This window comes from Pungitius pungitius, chromosome 2, assembly GCF_949316345.1.
Source record: "Pungitius pungitius chromosome 2, fPunPun2.1, whole genome shotgun sequence".
Classification (NCBI taxonomy): domain Eukaryota; kingdom Metazoa; phylum Chordata; class Actinopteri; order Perciformes; family Gasterosteidae; genus Pungitius; species Pungitius pungitius.
The window spans coordinates 4,717,465-4,739,555 of NC_084901.1; the positions used below are offsets into that span (position 1 = coordinate 4,717,465).

Consider the following 22,091-nt stretch of genomic DNA (forward strand, 5'->3'; position numbering starts at 1 on the left):
TTCGGTCTGCTTCTCGCACTGCTGAAAAACATCCAGAGTGAATTAAACGGCTTTAAGCTAAACTACGATTCGTTACTGTGTCGAGGGGCAAAAGGGATGCTGGAAACCAGGGATGAGACGACGAAGAAGAAGGGGAAGAGAGGCAAAGGCAGAAATTTCCCCCTCGCGGAGCAACAGAGGAGCTGAGGAAAAGCTGGAAGGGGGAGAAGTACGGGAGAGTGAGGAACGGATGGAAGCAGAAAGAGAGGAAGGACGTGTTGGGACTTAAGATGGAGCCCGTCTGCAGCCGCTGGAAGCCAGAGCTGATTTGTCCACACAGCCCTGCATTCCTGTCTGCCCGTTAGCGCGGGGAATAAGGGAACAGGGAGAGAGAAATGCAAGACGAGAGGGGGCTAGAGGCTTTGAATTTGTTCTATGAAAGCAGCTGTTAGACGGTGCCTAGCAACACCATTTAAGGATTCTTGGCTGCGTTTACAGTGATTACAGCAAAATATCTGCCTTTTGATTCCAAAACGAGCTTTCTTGGCACATCGCTATAAGTAGGGGGCAGTTTCCGAAGGATGATGGAGAGGATGACTTCTTTGTTAACACAAAATATCTCATGTGTGCTTTTAGAAGATAGACTAAAGGGAGAAATAAAAGCAGATTATAGGGATTGTTTGTTGCAATACTTGACAAAGGACACAAGAATTCAGTGTGCAGCAGTGGTCGTCTGCTTAACATGTGTTGTTCTGGTGTTTTGGTTATTGGCGTCTTCTAGGTTTTTAAACTTCTCGTAAAAGCAGATGAAGCACTTATGGACCTAATTAATTTCCTAGCGTCCTTTGTGTGACTGCGCTCGCTGATGTTCCCCTGACGGGTTGCCTCTGTGTCTTGGTCCAAACTCGGCCGCCCTAATTGAATCCGGAGCTTCATTACGTCCACCTTGTAAATGGCCCTCTCCGGGTCACTGCCGCGTGTCACGCGCAGAGGCCCCGCCCCCTCCAGGACGGCGACCGCGGTCCAACCCAATGGGAGCGAGGCGCTGAGGGCCGGCCAGCGGGCTCTTCAACGGTCCTCCTAATGTCATTAGAGCCTCTTGACCTCCACTAACAATAACACACTCCACCAAATCTCAGCCTGCATCAGCACCCACTGCACAAAAGTCCAGTCCTGTGTGTGTGTGTGTGTGTGTGTAATTTGTTAGTGTGACCTTACTTTGGAACCAAGGACTCTTTGAGTGCTGCACTCCCTCAAGGACTCGTTCCCCACTCTCTTTGCAGTGCAGCAGAGCCGACCGTGTTATTGTCACAAAAGACGCAATGCAGAGATCGTTATTTCTGCACAGGCAACTTTTTGGAAGGGCCCGACTCTAGAAAAAAAACGAGTGTGTGAGAACCAAGGAGGATTAGTGAGTCTCAGATGTGAGAATAAGGGAAAGAGAAGGAGTGGCAAAAAATGAAAGCAATTGAGGGGAAAAACGGGAATGGGCAGATGTCAGCTATTTCTCTAAAATCCAGGGGGGGACGTCCATTTGGATCTTTGCCTAGACCTGTTCTGTGAACAGCTTTGACTCTAGAAGCACAAAAAACGAGAGGCAGGAAGACGGTCCGTGGGCTGGCAGGAGAAAGCGTGAGCTTGACATACTTCAGTGGAAGCGATTCATATTTTTTTCACTACGCCTACTTTGACTTTGCCCTTTTTTTAAAAATGTAACTGCCGACTATCGCCATTAACTTTAATCTGCAATCAATACTCATCTGTTTGGGGATCGCGGTGCTTGCATTTTGGAAGCCATTGTTTGCACATCATTCAAGATGAAGTGACCAAAGCACGCACTCAAGGATTCATAGGTCACTATAAAATATTCCTCCTGTTTAACCTTATGTGTTAGCTGTGCAGCTGCCCGCCCCCCTCTCCCAACAGGGAGGTAGTGGGAGCAGATATAATAACACCATGGGTTATTTACGCCACGTTTATTCTTGTAAACACCGTGACGATTGCTCCATCCGCGTTGGGTGATGCCAGTGTCAGTTTCTGTCCTTAATGTGATATGCACCCAGTCGACAGGGCAACCGAAAGGCTTCCTCTTGTAATGTCAACAGCTCCGTGGTGGATTAGACCTCTTAACCCCGATCTAGACGGGGTATCTGGTGACAGTAATCCACGCTGCTAATCCACGTCTTGATGCAACCAAGGACTCTCTCTCTCTCTCTCTCTCTCTCTCCATCCTCTGCGTCCTCCTTTTTCTCCTCTCTGCTGCTGCTTTCCTGAGGGAGATGAGGTGGCCATCTGTTTGGTGTAGCAGCAGGGGTTATCTTAGCCTGACAGGCAGGTTAGACCCCATCACCACCATTACTTAGGTTTTTTAATGTATTTTGTTAGGCTTGTTTCTGTGAGATTGATATGGCTGCAAAGCTATTGCTCATTGTCCTTCTTAATTTTTCTCTTGCTGTGCTTAACAATTGTAATAATAATAATAATAAATTTGGTTGCGTTGATTTGCTTGTCCTTGTCAGTCCCCTGCAAAGGGGGTTTAGCTGCCCCCTCAAAAGTAGTTTTAATTATTGTGTAGGAATGAAAACAATTGTTAATACCTCCCAGCTACTTTAATCCCCAGCAGTAGAGAGTTGCAAGATTAAGCACATTCCTGTTTTAGCCATAAAGGGTGCTCACCTAGATGCATGTTCATATTTACTATAAGAGCATGTTTGTCCCTGTTATTCGACCGCATTTTCGAATTTGCGCGTTATCCCGTGCGCTATCCGAGCATTGGATTAGTGCCAGTTTTGTGTCTGCGTTCACAGACTGCTAATTCGTGCTTACCGTTTAGTCCATTTTGTGAGGGAAATGGTGTGCGTTTTCATGCGGTAGTAATGAGTAAGTATTCCTCCTGTCCCGCTAATTGTCGTATTTCCTGCAGGGAGGCCGCGCTGTATGTGTTGTTGTTGTTGTTGTCTTGCTTCTCTCTTGGCTACAGCGGCCATCAGCTTCTTTTGGTTTTGCCAGTGTTGTAGTTTTCGGGGAGTTAAGGCAAAATGCCAGTTTGTGTGTGTGTGTGTGTGTGTGTGTGTCTTGTGCCAGGCGAGGTCCTGCCTGGTCTGCTTGCTGTGTCTGTGTGCATTTAACGCAGAGGTGTGACTGGTTGGCTTGCATGCATGTGTGCGTTTGTGATTATGCACTGTGAGGGCAGGGACACTTGTTTTCCTCCGGTCCCAGTGTGTGGCCGCGATGCAGAGCGACATCGATTCCTCTGATCAGTGCCAGAGCTCACCAGGGGACGGGGTTTTTTGTGTGTGTGTGTCTCGGGAGGGGGGGTACATCCACTGATCTGGGACACACATCTCTTCTCTGCTTGCTCTCTTTCTAGTCATCTGTCTCTTACTCTGGATCGCTCGCTCTTCTTCTCTTTTCCACTACAATCGTTACATTCAACACTTTACATGTCATGTCTCAAAACGGTCATTCATTCCCCCCCCCAGTCTTGTTTTTCTTTAGGAATATAAAGGATTATATGTAATTACTTCTTACTCACTCACAATCTCCTAATCCCATTTGCCTCAGTGTTTTTAAAAGCATGTGCTAGTTATATTTTTACACTTAAACACAATGAAAAGTTAAGCTGTTTACCAAAGATTTTGACAGTTTTTTTTCACTTCCTAGCCATTTCTTCAACATAAATGCCTCCCCTCTGTCAGACTATAAATAGCAGGGGATTATTTTGTCGAGGCCTGCTTTTTGTTGTCGTCTTCCCTCCAATTGTCATGTCTGGCCCCAGCTCTCTGTTACACAGTCATTGCCAAAGCAAAATGGCTCATGACATATCCGTAATAGCTTTGCCTAATACTGTTGTCCCTGAAATTAGCCCCGCAGCATCAAAATACTTTATCTGGAGCTCGCAATTTGTAGCAGTTGATCTTTGCACCTAGCTCTGGGTTTTGGTCTTTTCTGAGATTTCGAGCAATATTCTTTGACAGGAGGGCGAAATGTTCATGCTAAAGATGGAGCCGCGAAACTGTCATCTGGATCGGGGTGGGGGGGGACTCATTTTATCCATCTGCCAACACATTTCTGGTGTGTAGCCATGACGATGCCACTGCACCTGACTTCTCCTCCTTCCCTTCCTCTTTCTGTCTCCCCTGGAAAAAAGAACTACCTTAATTGGTGAAATCACACGTTTCGTAAATGTAAATGCTGTTTATGTCCCCCTCTCGGGCTGCAGATTTACCGCTGTCATGTGATTCCTGCTGGCTGCTGGCGAGAAAAGAGCGCGGTGCTAACCATTATTCATTTGCACTGTTTGATGTCTAGAGCTGTATACTCGCGTGTGTGTGTGTGTGTGTGTTTGTGTGTTATTTGAGTAAATCTTGCAGCTAGCAGTCATCTACACACTTGGAGCCCCATGCAGCTTCTTTTTGCATCTGCCACATTCTGTGGCTCATCTGTGGATGTTACACATTTGCCCAACTATCTAATTAGATTCTTCTTTTTTTTTTCTTCATGTAATTGTGTAATTTACACTTCTTCGAAAGCTTCATCACCACCAGTATCGCTCCTTATTTTAATATGCTACTCCTATGTAAGAGCTGCAGACGCAAAAGGCATGTACTTAAAGCACGCCACTGGATAAAGAAGCTATGTGCTAGAATAATCAGTCCCTGCGTTTGTGTGTGTGTGTGTGTGCGTGCGCGCGCTAACCTGTCTGATGTGTAAACCCTTGGAACCAAAGCATGCCTTAATTAATGGCGCTTGATGATCAGAAGGCAACCGAAATGTGCATGCCCCCCCCCGTCAGGAAGGATAATTACGTTTCACGAACAGATTCCTGTGTCAGACACACTCCTACTGCAGGGTACCACTTATCAGAGTAATACATTTGTTTTTCCGTTTTTAGAGGTTTTGGTGTTTTAAGCTAGCAATCTAACTATTCTCAAGGGAGACTACTGGAAGCTTGTTTTTTTTGGGGGGGGGGGAGGTGGGGGCTTTTAAATGTCTGTTTTGAGTGCATTAATGTGGATAGGTGGATGCGAAGGTGGTAGAACCGCCTCCACCTCCGTTTTTCGCTATGCCTCGCGCCCTTCTTTCCCCTTTCAGTCGCCTTCCTTCCTTCCTTCCTTCCTTCCCTCCTCCCTCGCGGTCTCCTTTTCTATTAATAATGATGCTGAATAAAGCGGTCTGGGTATTTCAGAAGAGCACTTTGTTATGGCCGTCCCTCATGCTAGGTAAATGAGAGGTGGGAGCTCCAGTGCTGCTCCCTTTTCTGAGATTAATATGCAGCTCCCCTTCTTTATTTTTAACATCATGGGTTCACTGGCCTGCCATTACTCCTCAAGTAGGAGCAGTAGCCTCCATTTGATCTTAATCTAAACCTCTCTGACACTCCTTCGCGATCATTTTTTGGGGTTTGGAGTTACTTATTGTAACATTTTTAACAATTTTGAATAAATTTGTATTTACTGCAGGTTTATTTTAGGAAATCAGTGTTTCTTCACCTTCTTGCCTTACGCCTGTGTCATATTTATGGTAATATGACTCTCACTCCCCTCGTAAACACACACACACACACACACACACACACACACACACGCACACACCTGGACATACGTCCTCTTTTCTATCTCTGTATCAGTTTTCATCCCTCTCATCATCCTCTCTGGCGCTCTTATCATGTGTGGAGAGGCTGTCTGCTCTGTTCCCTCTTTCTCTTGCTCTCTCTCTCTCTGCCTGCCAGGAGATGGAGGGGAGATTGGTAAGATTGCAGTGAGGTTGCGTTTGACACCACCCAAACTTGTGATTGCTTGGATATGAACCCGCGATGAGATCTGTGGCTGGATAATGCCAGGTTGCTCCCCCAATTTACTGGCTCAAGTGTTCGTACTGACTATAGTCAACACTTAACAACGTGTTATTCCTGTATTTTCTTTTGCATTCATTTTTAGGATTACACTATGAAAATATTGCTTTATTTATTGCTGTGAACTAAAACACAACCATTTAAGACGTACTTCTCGTCTTAAATTAAGTTCTGTTAAAAACATTGATCTCAACCGCAAACCCTCTTTCTGCTCTAAGGATTCAAAGTTTAGTTTGCTACTTTGTATTTTTACACAAAGAACAGGTGTTGCAGGACTTGTGTGTCCGTGTAAATTTGCATACTACCAGGGGGAAAACCACTACTTATAATTCCCAGTTGCCATTGGAGAGACCCAATGAGGCGGCGGCGCTCACCTGGGATCAACATGTTTACAGGAAACGCTATCATTTCCCCTTGATAACCTGTGCTGGTGTGTGTGTTTTACCCTGGGGGCTGGGCTCGCATGCTAAACTTACACCAAATTGGCCTGGTTTTAAATATTGTTGCTGTGTGTTGATGACTGCTCTGGCTGTGTGTGTAATGCTGAGACTTTGCAAATGACCTCAGGACTTTAGGGAAGCGTAGTCTGCAAACACATGCATTTCTTCCCTAATTGTTCCACTTCTGCTCATAAGCTTCCTACTTTATATATGTGTGTGTGTGTGGTTAAAGAGAGAGAGAAGGTCCTCTTCTCTCTGCTAGCAGTGTCAGCAGGTGAGCTTCCCTATCGGGAGAACAGAAAGAAATTGCTAAAGCATGCAAACTGCTGCTCCAGAGGGAGAATCAATTAGGTGCATAGCGGCTGGAGCAGAAAGCCAAGGTGGAGTGGAGAAGGGCAGGTGTCCATGCAGTGAGCCATGCTGATCACCTCCTCTGAGACCATGCATTACTCCTTCTCTTCTGTCCCCGCCCTCAATCCATGGAGGGATCCCATTGGCTAAAGCACACTGTCTTTTAAACCTCAACTGAGCCTCGGCCTCATTCCTTTTTTTTCTATAGCCCATTTCTTCTCTAATTGTGGAGGGTGCTCGAGTCTCAAGTGTGTGGCCTCTTCACCTGTTATGCTCATTATTCTTTGTAAAGATGTTCGGCTTTAATCTGTGCCAGAAAGTAGATCAGTCTTTATATGCATAATGTTTATCAATAGTCAACAGTATTGTGTTTGTTGTTACTGTTCATGTTGCTGTTGCTCACTGGGTTTTGTCTCTTCCCTCTTTAGGCACATAATGTCCTCCGTCCCAAGAGAGGCTTGATCCTGATTGGCTGACAGTACTGGACAGTGCCTCCCTCCCTCTCCTCAACACTCCCGACCTCAGAACAGCCATGACGTCCTTCACCAGGACACGGACCTGCTTTTTTCTATGCTGCTTCCTGTCCAGCCTGGAGCTTCCGGTGACGTCACAAACAGTGGTGCAGTCCCCACAAGCTCACAGTGCCGGCTCCCAGGTGATCACAGCATCTCTCCAGGAGGAGGAGGAGGAGTATGCATCGTTTCGTGCCGAGAACCCTGAATGGAAATTCAACCATCTGGCGGTGGACTACCGCAACGGCAACGTTTACTTGGGAGCCGTGAATCGCATATACAAACTGTCCCCGGACTTGGAGGTCCAGGTGTCCCACGAGACGGGCCCGGATGAAGACAACCGCAAGTGCTACCCACCGCGTATCGTCCAACCCTGCAGTGAGCCACTGTCGCTCACCAACAACGTGAACAAGATGCTTCTGATGGACTACCGGGAGAACCGGCTGCTGGCATGTGGCAGCCTCTACCAGGGCATCTGCAAACTCCTGCGCCTGGACGACCTCTTCAAACTGGGGGAGCCGTTCCACAAGAAGGAGCACTACCTCTCTGGTGTCAATGAGAGCGGCTCTGTGTTTGGCGTCATCGTGTCGTATAGCAGCGCCTCCCCGGACATGTTGTTTATCGCCACAGCGGTGGATGGCAAGCCAGAGTACTTCCCTACCATCTCCAGCCGCAAGTTGGCCAGGAACTCTGAGGAGGACGGCATGTTTGCCTATGTCTTTCATGACGAGTTTGTGGCCTCCATGATTAAGATCCCCTCAGACACCTTCACCGTCATCCCAGACTTTGACATATACTACATCTACGGCTTTGCCAGCGGGAACTTTGTCTACTTTCTGACCTTGCAGCCCGAAATGGGGGGCGGGCCGACCACCGGGTCCTCCTCCACCGGTCGGGAACAGGTGTACACCTCCAAGATTGTCCGCCTCTGCAAGGCAGACACCGCCTTCAACTCCTACGTGGAGGTGCCGATAGGATGCATTAGCGGCAACGTGGAGTACCGATTACTGGAAGCGGCCTACCTGTCCAAAGCCGGTGCTATTCTGGCACGTTCCCTAGATGTGGCACCGGATGACGACGTTTTGTTTGCCGTCTTCTCGAAGGGCCAAAAGAGGCGTCCGCGCCAGGCCTCCCAGGACTCTGCGCTGTGCGTCTTCTCACTGCGGAAGATCAATGAGAAGATCAAGGAGAGGCTGCAATCGTGCTACAAGGGAGAGGGCACCCTGGACCTGGCTTGGCTCAAAGTCAAAGATATTCCCTGCAGCAGTGCGGTGAGTACTACTATAACACACACACACACACACACGTTTGTGACTCCCATCCACATATTTAGACTAATGTTTATTGAAAGTACTGGGAATATCTGCACTGTGCAAGAATTTGTTTTAATTCCAGCTATATTTTGCATGCACAAGTGCACACACGTCCTACTGACACATGCGCTACTGTATTAACAACAGCATGCACCAGAATGGCAAGTGTCAATGAGCCCCATTCAGGAAAATTGTATTTCATAAAGGAAAACCAAACCCAGACGTTTTACTGCTCCAATTTGCTCCTGAGGGACACTACAGGTGAGTCCCTCTGAATCGGTTGTGGACGCGCTCCCAATGTTGCTTTAATAAGCCTCGGTTCACTGCATGACACCCCTTTTGATGCAATAGTAGCCATCCACTGCCTCTTTTAATCCACTCACTCTTTAAACAATGCAGCTGAATGCGCAGCCAAATTACCATAATTCCGATCTCCATAACATCATTACAAATTCAGTGATTCAGTTCATTTGATTTCTCATTTTGTGCACATAAAAACAAGGTTAAATTGTGTGTTACCACCAGTACTTTTTTAGACCACCTTCGTGAGCAGCCAAAGCCGTCCATGCATCTTGATCTCATTACGTCATTAACAATGGCTCAGTGTTAATTTGTCAGTTAACATGTTCACCTACATGAGCCATTTGCTCACTTGCTAATGTGTAGATCATTTGATGGTGTATCATGGTGAGTAGTTTCACCAGTTGGGTATCACAAGATAATTCATTGAAATACATATACAATATTTCTGTCTTGGTTGGGAATGAAGGCCAAACCTTGTGCATTAAACTCCCATATATTTTATATCATTAGTGCAAAAGGCCCAAAAGAAAATGCACATAGCCAGAATATACTTTTAACGACAACGCGACCGCTAGGCGGCCATTTTTCAGAAACTATAAATTTGATGCTCTCACTGCACCTCGGCCCATATGGTTGTGACCTTTAGCCACCCACTATCTCGAGCCATTTGGAAGTTGACCCTCTCTCGTGTCCGGCCCGGAAATCACGGTGTTTATCTATTAATCCGTCTCCTGCGCGGCTCACGTGCCGCAAGCGCCTTTGTCTGCTGCTTGAGGCCCTGATAAATCACGCCCGGGGTGGAGCTGTCGTCAGCGGGAGGACGTGTGAGGGGGGCGGGGGGGGGGCACACGGGGGCTAGCGCTGAGGAATGATGCCATTTCAGCATGCGCCGCAGTACCGCCATCGCCGCTGCATAAATTAGACCCCGCCGAACGAGTGACGGAGGACTCCGCGGGAGACGGATGAGTTGTGACACACACACACACACACGCGCACAAGTGCCATCGCACTTTTAGGTATGGCTACTGCAGAGATGGACAAGGCGGCGGTGGAAGGCTGAGACGCCTTTTGATAAAGAGCAATTATGGCAAAAAATAAATTGTTATCTGAAAGAGTCATTGAGTAATTCATTTAAATGTAGATGAGATAATTCTAGGTGTTTTAGAGTAGAATTGATGATACAGCCATAAATTGGTCTTATTTAAATATATGAAGAAATATAAATCAGGGGGCTATTGCTTGAGCATTAGTAATTTAGTAGTAAATATATATTCCCTATAAGTGAGTGTTTTCACAATGACACCATGTTGAGATGAAGAGTGGGACACATAACATCATCTCCCGTCAGGCCTTTGTTGCTTCACACCGTCTTGGAGAGGCTTTTAGTCCAAGTAGGTGAGATGGAAAGAGGCAGAAGTTGTGAAGGATAAGTATGTACAAAGTGATATGATGGGTGAGAGAGCAGTGAAGAGGACTTAAGAGGGGGAGTGAGTGGGGGGGGGGGATTTCTTTCGCCCCCCAAATGGTCACGCTTGGCTGAGCCACATAATGCATGCTCAACAGTATAAGGCTGCAAAGGGCCTGCATCCATAGATCATTGTGAAGTGGCATCTGACCTATAAAAAAAGAAAAGAAAAAATCGCTGCCTGTTCACAGTGTCAGCAGAAAAAAAACAGAACAACAAAACAGCGGGATCGCAATAAATTCCCTCTCTGCTCTCTTCTCTCTCATCCCTGGTTCATTGCTCACTGCCTTTCCGCATTTTGCCCGTCCTTCTCCTCCCGTACTCGTAAAAATCCATCACTTCTTCTCACTGCGTTGTACTTCGCCTTGAGTCCTTCGCGCCGTCTTTTTTTCCCCCTCCTCCTCTAATGCTTTCAGTAAGCACCGGGAGTTGTTTTGTCTCTTTCCCCTCCGAACCCCACCAAACATGGACGGGGCGGATTTACAAGGTTGCCTGTAAGTCCCAGACAGGCCGCGGCCATCCCCTCATCCCTTCTGCTAATGATCATTAATTACATGTCATTAACTAACATGCCACGGGCCATTCTTCCACATTTGTCATGTGCTATCGACTTCCCATTCTGAATTCTCTCCAATTAATTAGATTATCCCACTCGGCCGCCGAGTCTTCTGCTTGATCTCTCTCGCCGTCCTCCCAACACTCGTTTCATCCCGCACTTGAAAAGAACTTTTTTTTCAGCATGGCATTCGGTGTCCTCCCACCATTGATCTTTCTTCATGTTATTGGCTCGTTTCCGTCTTCTATTTTTATCTGTGTTTGACCAACCCCCCTTTTTTTTTTTTTTTTTTAAATGGCGTTGTCTCCTGCACCGGCCGTCTCCATCCCTCCTCCTGCTGATTGCGGTGCTTAATCAGTGGCTGGCTGCTGCCTCTGATGAGTCAGTCTAGGCCACATCCTCAGGAAGGCTAGTAGATTCATTAAGAATATCCAGACTGCCTCGCATCCACACCCTCCCTACACACACAGACACACACACACACACACACTTCACCCCACTCCATCCACATATCCGCTATCCCGCTTGCTCGCTAATTAAATCTCCATACATGATACCACTTGCTAAAGGTCAGAATCCATCACAGTATCGTTATTTTGTGATTAAACAAATGTCTCTCGTTTCCGACACTATGCTCTGCTTGCACACCCCCCCCCCCCCCCCCCCCGCCCCCCTGAAAACCCAGACTGACTGTATCAAATGCCATTCGGGCTGAACTAAATATCTCCATCCATACCTGATGAGATCAACAATCTAACAGTTTTATAAACCTTTTTTTAGGGTGATGACATTATAAAATCAACGCTTCAAATGAAAAAAAATAAATAAATCACTTTTGGTAACATCCCACCAATGCAATCCAATATAACAAGTCATACAATCTATCCTACATTGTTCATCGTAGTAATGCATTTTATTTCAAAAGGTTCACAAATTGTTTAACCCTAACCTTATGCTGTGTTTTTCCTTTGAAGCAGTCCAACTTAACACCCTCGCTAAACACATAATGACCTTCAGCTTGTCTCTCACATGGCATAGAAAAAGGAAATATTAAAGCTGTATTAGATTGAGATAATGATGCAAAATAATACATTATTACCTTGTAATGATTCCAAAATAACTAAAGATAGAAAGATTTTCTGCACCGCACTGTGACACAGAAAATGTAGGTTAAGGAGTAATCTGATTCATCTCTCTCGATGATATTGAGTTCTATTTTCAGCTCCTAATTTCATGTATTCCATCAGTTTGTGTGCCATTTTTTTTTTTTAAACCAATATTAATCAACTCCTGAGTTAATGGTTGGCAGGTGCGAGCGTCGGCAAACATGAATTGACAACATTTTATAGGCTTATTAAAGCCTGACATCTCACATTGAAACCTGCCAAATAAATGGAGTCACGCTCGTCTTGAAGTACACGTCATATTCGTGCACGCGTCACGTTCCCCGTTGACATGCCAACATTGATGGCACGTCTTCCCGGAGATGTTGTTTTGGGCATTGAACCAGCCCTGTGTGGGTATGTTTGTGCGCCATACATATAAATTAATTTCTAACTATTGTGACTGTTTTTTGAAAGCCTTCCCAAGGCGCCTTGAAACGAAGGAAGTTGCATCTCACGCTCGGCATGGACACGTGCGTTCAGTCTGTCCTTTTTGGGTGTTTCTTTCATTCCGTGATGCCTGAGAGGCTCCCTCTTGCAGAATGCCCTGCAGAGGTCTCCACAAAATGACAAAGAGCGCTGAACTCTCAAAGCAGAAGAGGCCTGAGTCGGCTCGATTGAGTTTAAGGTTTCCACATCGGATGATGTGAGACAGTGGCTTGTGTAGAGCACAGCTCACTGTGTGTGTTTACTCACTTTGATGTGATGATGCTTCTTTCCCGTATGAGCAGGGCAGACCAGAAGTAATTTGCATAACTCGCCACACAAGGTCGTTTAGCAACTAGAAAACCATCTATTTAGAAGACATTAACGATCATTTTATCTTGCACGGTTTTGAGCTTGCAGTTACATTACCTATTTGAATTTTAAAGCCGTCCTATTGAGCACTCAAAAAGTACACTCGGTTTGGACAGATATGGGGCACCAAAATGCAGGCTTTAAGGCTGAAGCAGTGATGACAATTTCATAACTTAACTTCAAAAAGTGTGCAGAGAGTAGATAATGCAAAGAGGGAACGAGGTGAAACAAACCGTTCAATACAATAGTCCAGCCGACCTTAGTAGAGTATCTTAGTCTCTCTCTCTCTCAGAAAGAGCTCTACTAACTCATACTGCATGGAAATTGGTCTAATTTGTCTGACTATACTACATAAAATGTCAATGTACAGCAAAGAATTAATTCAAAGGAATACAACTAACCTGCTATATATACCTTACAATCATGGTAAGATGAAAATGTATTTCCTTCCTTCAAGGTGACCAACTGTGGAGGCAGGAGTCATCCAGCTAGTGTTTTTAATGTCAAGATCAATGTTGACACTGAAAACCAATTTAGTTGTGGCATAATTTTCTAGTGCTGCCAATCATCTTGACAGATCAGTCATTTTGCACAGTAGGCCAAAGGAAACACTGTAAAATGAATGTCGAAAATTGCTAGTTATACCGATGGAACCACTATATATTTTTTTTCAATGTACTCTTCTATTTTTTTTCTCTGTAAGGAAAGTACGTAGTTTATACCCTCCAGTAAAAAACAAATCCACCAAAATCAAGCAGCAGAATTACAATGGATTGGGGGAGAAACATGTAATACAATAAAGCATTAAAGAAGGAATCGCTTCGTACAGCCGCCAACCAATTGAACAGCGGCGTGAAGCGTAACGCCGCCAGCCAACTATTCCCCCCCCCCCCCCCATTGCTATCCTCTGTTGCTGTACGCTGCCGTGACACCGGGTGAAATACCGTCCACACCTGAGCGAGACTCGGGCCTAGTCCACTCCAGTTGTTGGTCGATGTTATTAATCCAGCCATTTGTATTCATAGTCAAGAGGTGACAGCCGTACTGGTAGTAATTTAAGTCGTATATCAAAAAAAATTTTATGCATCCTGTTAGCATACATAAACACCCAAATAATCTTATTGAGGAGCTGCAGTCCCTCTTGTTATCAATCACGTATGTGCGAGTTGTTGGCACCACTTGTAAATTTTGTTCTTGCAGATAACATTGAGCATTTTTGTTGAGTCCCACAACAATTCGTAATTTCTGTCTGTGCGTAAGTGACTGAAATCCGATCTGTGAACACAATCATCTCGAGTGAGGTCCTTGAAAACTGAGACAAAAAAAAGACAAAAATCATGCAGTCGGTGTCTGCCAATGTTTGAGTGGCAATGAGCAGCAAAAACTGGAAATCCTCTCTGTTTGAAAATGCATTAATGAGATGAGTCGAGAGGAAGAAAAGGGGCATAAAATGTGATAGAAGGCATGACAGCAGTGTCATATTTGCAGACAATGTCAAGGGGACACATTGATAATATTTGGTGTTCTGACTGGAGACGTCTTTGGCATCACAACTACAAACGTGGGGTTTCGCTGGTGGTGTAATGAAAATGTGTCTGCTTCATGAAAGGGCTGACAGACAAAGTATATTTCATTAGATTGCAGAATGCTGGACAGAGATGGCGGCTATGATTGGAAACCAGTAAAAAAAATAACGCAGCATGTGTCTGTGACAAGGGATGAAAACAGACACACACACACATTTTCACACTAATAAAAGCGGCCTCTTGAACATCACACCGACACACACTTAGGGTACAAGTGCGTTGATTTCCATACAGTGATCCTGGTTCTCATGAAGGACGTGTGGGGAACGGCACATTCTCGAAAGGTTGAATGGGGGGGGGGGTGGCGGCGGCAACGAGAGGGTGGTGAATTGAAGGAAAAATCGTCCACTTAAGCCTTTCTTCTCGTGCACAGATATTGATCATTGTTGACTCACTTTGGCATTTCAGCGTTGCTATTTATCACCTCTCCCTCTCTGCACCTGTCCTTGGCCCGGCTCCGTTTCGTCTTCATCTCAACCCCCTTCCAACCACGTGACCCGTGATCTTGACCCAAATCCCTGGTCGTCTCAGTCGATCGTGCACAACATTTCACGTGACCCCCCCCCCCCCCCCCCCTCCCCCGTGTGCCGTAGCCTGAAGCTCACTGTGGTCTCGACCAGCCACGTCCCATTTGTCTAATGAAAGTAGGCCTCGCATCGCCTGCCACGGCGCAGTCTCAGGCTTCTTGATGACGGTGATGATGATGATGATGGCCTTTAGTGAAAGGTTGCGAGGAGACACCCGGTGCACGCGAGATTGATTGAAAGTCCCGGGGGCGCACTTTCAGGAGTAAAAAAAAGAAAATAAGACATAAACTAAAAGACCCTCTGCCCCCCCCCCCCCTTCCCCCCTCCCTCTCTTCCCCAGAGCACACCACCTCTGACACCTCAAACCACGAGGCAACTGCAGTCTGAAATGGTTCGATAGGTTTAAGCCAAATGAAAGCCAATATCAGCTGAGTGGGTATTAGCCATTTTCTTGTAAAGTAGAACATTCTTATGTTCAGACCAGGTAAATTGCCATAAGCTAAAGGTTGGACTCCACCACTTCTCTTCGCTTGAAATGTTTTGAGTTAAACAGTGATTTAATTTCAGCCAACCCATTACCGATGTCATTCATATCAGACCACTAGTGGTCATAATTACAAAGGCTTCATTTGTACTCTCAAATAAATCAGAAAGAGCTTTCTTCAAGTCGTTACCGTGACAATAATGCTTTTGTTAATCGCACAGTTTTTATTTTTTATTTTAGGTGAATTTTAAATGAACGTATTGGCAGAGTCAACTCTTCCGAAAGCCGCCCACCACATTGCTAAGCTATTAATCAAAAAGGATGTATGCTTCGGCCCTGAAACCAGTGTTTCAAATCCATCCATTCACGTAGAATAATGACCAATCCCCAACACCATTATTCTCTTATCAAAACCCATAAGTCACTCTGCCCACAGCGGCTGCCGTCAATACACACCCCCCCCCGCCCCCCACCCCGGCAGGGTGGAACGTATGAATGCAAACAAAGTGTAGAGAGGCACACCCGTCCGTATTTAATAAAAAAACACAGCAGCATATCTACACAGAAAGCATAACCGATGAACCTCCACCGAGAGTTCTATTTCTCCCCATTCTGATGCAATGGTGTTTTTTTTTTTTTTTTTTTTGCATATTTGGATGAATTGCAGTGATTTGCCTCGGTATGATACAGCTTTCTTTTTCATTTTCCCCCGGCTCACTTTGAATCTTTTCACACGGAGTATCACTCGCCGCTCTAGCGTTTCTGTAGTAGCTGTATCATTTGGTGAGCAGCGGGGAATTGTGCCTGACGGAGCACCCTCTGGCACCATTACTGAGCCGCAGCCTGACTGCAGTCTTCTTCCATCTTCATCGCCCTCTCACTCTTCTTCTTCGACGTTTCCCGTTTCATGCATTTCGCCCTGGCAGAGGTACACAAGCATACGAATGCTCGCAAAAACCTTCCCGTTGCAAAGCGCTTCTGTTTTTTTGACCTCCCCCAAGGACTGACGCTTTGCTGTTTAATCCGACCAGGTAATGGTTTATATCTGTAAAACAGTGTTCAATACCAAAACTGGACTTAAGCCAAACCGTCTGCCGAAAGTGTTGGCCCACGCCGTGGTCTTCATATTAAAACAAAGAGAATTTTCTAGTGTTAACGAGGTGGAAATCCAAATTGTGACGTATTCTTCTTCTCCTTCTCTCCCCCCCCCGTAGCTCCTGACCATCGACGATGACTTTTGTGGCCTCGACATGAACGCGCCGCTGGGCGTGTCCGAGATGGTGCGCGGCAAGCCTCTCTTCTCCGACGCCGTCGACAAAATGTCCTCGGTCATCGCGTACGTCTACAAGAATCACTCGCTGGTCTTCGTGGGCACGAAGAGCGGACGGCTCAAGAAGGTAAGGACCAGAGAGTGCTGGAAGAGACGGTGGCGAAGGTGGCTGGAATGATAGAGGCAGAGGGTTTGGTTTCTCTCCGATAGAACGTGGAGTATGGGCTGGGGGATTGGGGAGTTCTGGACCGGGGGAAGGATAGTAGTAGTAAGGCGGATCGACTTTCAGGCAAATCAGCTGAGTTGGCTGCATTTGCTAGGGGGAAGAGATGTGTGTGCGTGTGTGTGTGTGTGTCCGTCCATGAGAGAGTGAGCGTGAACAGAAGCAGTGTGTGCACTTCACTGTGGAGAGAATTTAAATGGGCCTGTGTGTGTGTTTTGAGGGGAGGCTGGCGGCGGTGGGGGGGGGGTGGGGTGGGGTGTCAGGAAAGCCCCATGAGGGGTCTTTATTCCTAGAGCAATGCCTATCTGGTATCTCACAACGTCAACCTCATCCACCGCACCATATATCACACATATACACAAGGGGTACACACAGTATCAGGAGTGTTGGCTGTACTTTTCCTTCACTTTGGACTTGAATAGGATCCAGAGCCCCCTGGGGGGGCAGATTGTAGCTCACGTCAGCATGTTGCAGAACTTTCTAGACAGCACAGATCAGCATGCTGCAGACTTGATTGGAGAAAAGTTTATCTCTTTCTTGGGGCAAATTGAGGGTTCAGAATAGAATGGAATGCCTCATTTAATATATAATCCACACACAAACTTTAGAGTGGCATTTGTTTATTCACATATAGAAATATATATATAGATATATTTTGTCATACAGAGAAGGGAACATTTTAGAAATTGTATGATGCCAATGGCTTTGAATCGCCTTAAAACCTGCGTAATTGATGTAGCAGCCGGCTGTGTCCGCTATCGCGTTTGATCATCTTTGACCATGACTGTCCCTCGAAAAACACACTGTGTGACAGCAAAGCGGCTCAACAAGATTCGTCTCCCTTGAGTTGAACGTGACCGGATAAGCCGGGTTTCGGCGCGTTGTTCCTTCGCCCCCCCTAGACTCCCCTCTTGCCCCCTTGTGCCCCCCCCCCCCCCCCCTCCCGCCCATGTAGCAGCCCCTTTCTGGGCTAGTGGGATGAAGCACTGCTGCAATGTGTGATTGCAGGGTGGTAGTTCCTGTGCCTTTTTACTCCCTCGCACTGGCACGCGCGTATCATCGTAGGGGCCGTGACTGCGACTAATTCCGGGGCAGTGCGGCTCGCGGGCCCGGGGAAAAAAAAACAACCCAGCGTTAAACACGGAGCAGGGAGGAGAGAGAGAGAGAGTGACTGACTGAGAAAGCCAGAGAGGAGAGCTTTGGACGAATGGACAATGTCTCAAAGGAAGGAATATTGTTTTTGCATTGGGAAGGTTGAGGCGATAAAGATGACAGACGGAGGGGAGGATGTTTTGCAAAAATTCTAATCAAAGGATTCACAGGTTATTTGTTTTTCGTCGATGGCGGCCCCCGTTCTGCGTCCTCTTGTTTGGTTCCACACAGAGCCAGAGCGGTGGAATAAAAACGGTTTTGTGCGTCGCCGTTGCAACGCACAAAACCGTTTTTTGTGCGTATTTAGGAGTGTTTCTTTGTCTTTCTCCGGACGTCCCTCTCAAAGCTGCACATAGTGGCACTTGAGAGAATCGTGTCCGCAGGATTTTGGCTTTGTTCTTTTTCGACCTCGCCGTGAACGAAGGTCATTTTGTGCACAAATGGAATATTGGTGCAGGGGGGGGAAAAAAAAATCCACGACTCTCAGCCTTTTTCACAAAAGGTGATCAATATCCTTTGTCAATCCAGATGCACACACAATGCACACACAGCCCCATTACGATCCCATCCTCCCCTCCCATGTACATACTTCCCCCTCCCCTGCCCGTTGGCTGTATACCATTAGATGACATCACAGGCAATAAAAGACCACAACAAGACAATAAAAGGTTTGAGCTTCAGTCCTCCTCCTTCATCAGTGACTTTATAACCCCTTCACTAATGGATGTTGATTTATATACACTCCTCCACCTTACTTGTTCCATCCCTCACCCCCCCCTCTCCTCCTCCTCCTCCTCCTCCTTTCTCTCACTTCTTCTCTCGCACACTATCCTCTTGTTATTTCCGCTGTTATTTATGATGCTCTGACAAACACGTCACCCTCAATAAATATTAGCATTACGGTGAAACGGAGTGGATGGACCTTAATGCAGCGGTATTTTGGTGAGCTAAGTTGTTAGTGTTTACAGGCTCACGTTTATGACTTCATGAAGTTGGGTTAGCCAGGAAGCAGAGTGAATTAGATTCAATTTGCTTGTGAAATTGTTTTATGTAGTATACAACTCCGCTGGAGACCAGACTACAGACGTGGTTGTAAATCTATACTGCTAATTAAACAGTTAAATATTCACATAATGCATTCCCCAGCTTCTAAAACCCAACCTTTATTATCAGGACTGTGTACTTAACCGTAACCTCGAAGTCGCTCTAAACTAGTGATCAGTAAGAGAACAATAGAAGAAGAACAATAATTGAGGTAGCAACGGCGGCGGTCTTTGGTGGTTGGACTCCGTTAATGTCAAATATTTAAATGTTGTGCATTCCCATGAAAAGAGAATGGAAGAAAGATGTGGTGGTGGAGTGAATGCTACATGTGTTCATGGAGATGAGCCTAGTCTTGATTTTGTGGAAGTCTGAGAGCAAAAAGGACAGAAAATATGGAATGTGACAACAAATTGACCCAGTAAGGACCAGCCAGAGGTTCCCTCTCATTTTCATGGTCTCCAATGATGCTAGTAAAAAAAACACACACACAAACATAGTCTTTGGCTTTGACGTCTCTGTGAAGTCGGTATTGACACAGTCCAAACTGAGTTTCATGACGGCCTCCCGTCAGCATGAAACGGGCACTGCTGTCGTGGCGGTAGGATTCTGCACATGCTCCTCACCATGTTTGAGACCCCCCACGTCGCACCGGGCTCGTGTGATCCGTACACCTGCGTGCCTTTTCTTCACACTCTTTTTGGTTCCCGCCTCGCCGGCTACTCTTTCGAACGCACACACACAAAGAACGTTTCCTTCGCCTTGACCATTCGCCACACTCCTCCCTCCTGTTTTCCGTTTGCTTCCCCTTCCAATTTCTTCACCTCTGTTTGCCTTCTCCTCATACACCCACTCCCCTCCCGCCGTCTATCTGTCCATGGCTGACTGGAGTTGCTGCGAGAGCTCCTTTGATGGCTACCTCCTGCCAGTGCAAGTGAATGGACCATATGGCGTCAGTCAGTCAGCCCGCCTGTCCGTCCGCCGGTCAGTTTGAGTGCGCGCCGGTCTGTGGCTTAAGGAGGAGATGGAGATGTGGTTGGAGATAAAAGGCTGCGGTGGGGAAGGTTTAAACCCTTTTACTCCAGGTCAGTGCACAGCAGCAGGTCAAGAGGAAAGCCTTAACCCCCCCCCCTCCCTCCCTGCAGGCTTCTGTTTAGTTCATGGTCATCTGGTCAGACTACACATTAGCATGAGGGGTACACATCCGTGCGGACACACATGCATGATACTCGCACACAATTGCAACGCATTGGGAGAAGCTCGGTGGAGCCGAGGTGGACGTCGAGGTGGATATGGGATGAGGGGGAGGTGTCAAGGGTAGTGGGGGGGGGAAGAAAGAGAGGGAAGAGATGAGGTTGAGGGCCACCTGCCGAGGTGCTAATGCAGCTCCACTCTGTCCCTCCCGATGGGGGAGCTTTGGCGCTCGATACGATGAGCAGCTAACCTTGAACTCGACAGGGACAAAGGCATGGCGCGCAACGCTAGCGAGGTCGAAAAGGAGCTCCGGGGAAACGCGTGTCTCTGTCCTCGGTACGCTTACACAGGTGTTCCCTGCCTAAAAGCAGACTCCTGCTTCTGGGCTTCTAGGAGGACGACGACAATAAAGCAAAATATTTTCTTCGCGGGTCACCATTTGGCCATCGGCAAAGGGCATCGTGTTCCGACAATTTGTTCATCGTAGCCGCTACTTTTCAATCTGTTTCAGTCAGGTGGACAATAGGGAAGAAGAATAGAAGATTTGCAAGAAAATGAAAGAATAGGCTAAATTGACATGACAGATGGAGAGCGAGAGGTGAATCAATTGCAGTTTGGCGGAGCTGGAGCGTCGTGAAGGAGGAGAGTAAAGCTTGCAGGAGCAGTGGGGAGACGGAGGCAGAGATCTGTCATTTAAGGTTGTCAGGGGCAATGGTATGAGCTAAAAAACGGGTCAATTCCAACACTGATTGGTCAATGCTTGTCGTTGGGAAGAGAAAGGTCAAACTCCCACTTTGACAACACTCTAAACCCGTGGAGTCCCATCCGATAACCGTTGTTTTTTTTTTATTGATAGATAAGTGCAGTTATTTTGAACTTATTAGAATCACAATTAGCATGGCATCACTGTGGCTTTCCCAGTACACCAAATGAGCTGGGCGGGTTCTGCTAGCTGGCTGTGACACTGGAACAATAGATTGTGGGTGGATAGAAGTACGCGCGTGTGGCTGTCACAGCTTACACGTGAGATATTTATTGCTCTGGACCGGTCCCTTATGCTTTGTGGGTTGATCATGTCCTCGTTTTCAGCGTGCATGCATGCGTGTGTGTGTGTGTGTGTGTGTGTGTGTGTGTGTGTGTGTGAGAGACGGGTTGGTTAGCCCCAGATGCAGATTATTGAAATGGACTGAGCTGAGCCACGGTCAGTGGAGCAGAGGATTAACTGCTTAGAGCTAATGATGAAATATGCTTTCGGACGGCAGGCATTGTGTGTACGTGTGTATGTCCGTGCGGGTGTGTGATGGCGCGGGTGTGATTGGACAATTGTTTGTGATTTAAGCCCGCCCCCCCCCCCCCCCATACTTGTTATGCTATAAACACAATTCTCTTCAACACAGGTGCTCACAGTTGCAAACAGCGCTACTATCACACCCGGCCAGTAGCCATTAGTAGTCCATTCATTCTGCCCAGTGGCCTAAACCGCTGCTGCACCCTGCCAGTATTCCTAGAATGTCAATGTTCCCATACTGTTAAGTATTCTTCAGCAGTCGTCCTAGTTGCCTTGTCACTGTGTGTGTGTGTGTGTGTGTGTGTGTGTGTGTGTGTGTGTGTGTGTGTGTGTTGCTGCTCCCACACCAGCTATCAAAGCAGCATACGCTAAAGCATGCTCATTCGTGAGTTGCCATGGTAGCACAGGCTCTTCCACTCGCAGGGTAGAACGTATAGAAGGCAACGCAGGGAATACACACACACACACCCACCCACACGCACACATCTTGAAGTATATTGCGATACATGTATTTAATTTGCAGGGGCGCTTGCTTTAATGCACACAGGCGCTGATAAAATGGACTGTCTGCCGGTGATGGGGTGCCGGTAAA

At 46.7% G+C, this 22,091-nt stretch overlaps 1 protein-coding gene across 1 annotated transcript in view; it reads left to right on the plus strand.

Moving 5' to 3' along the window:
• plxna4 (plexin A4) overlaps positions 1 to 22,091 on the plus strand; it is a 177,996-nt gene that overhangs the window by 11,713 nt on the left and 144,192 nt on the right. The window contains 2 exon segments of the mRNA XM_037459730.2: positions 7,053 to 8,407; positions 16,546 to 16,728. Coding sequence (XP_037315627.1) covers positions 7,157 to 8,407; positions 16,546 to 16,728 — 1,434 coding nt within the window. The 5' untranslated portion in view covers positions 7,053 to 7,156.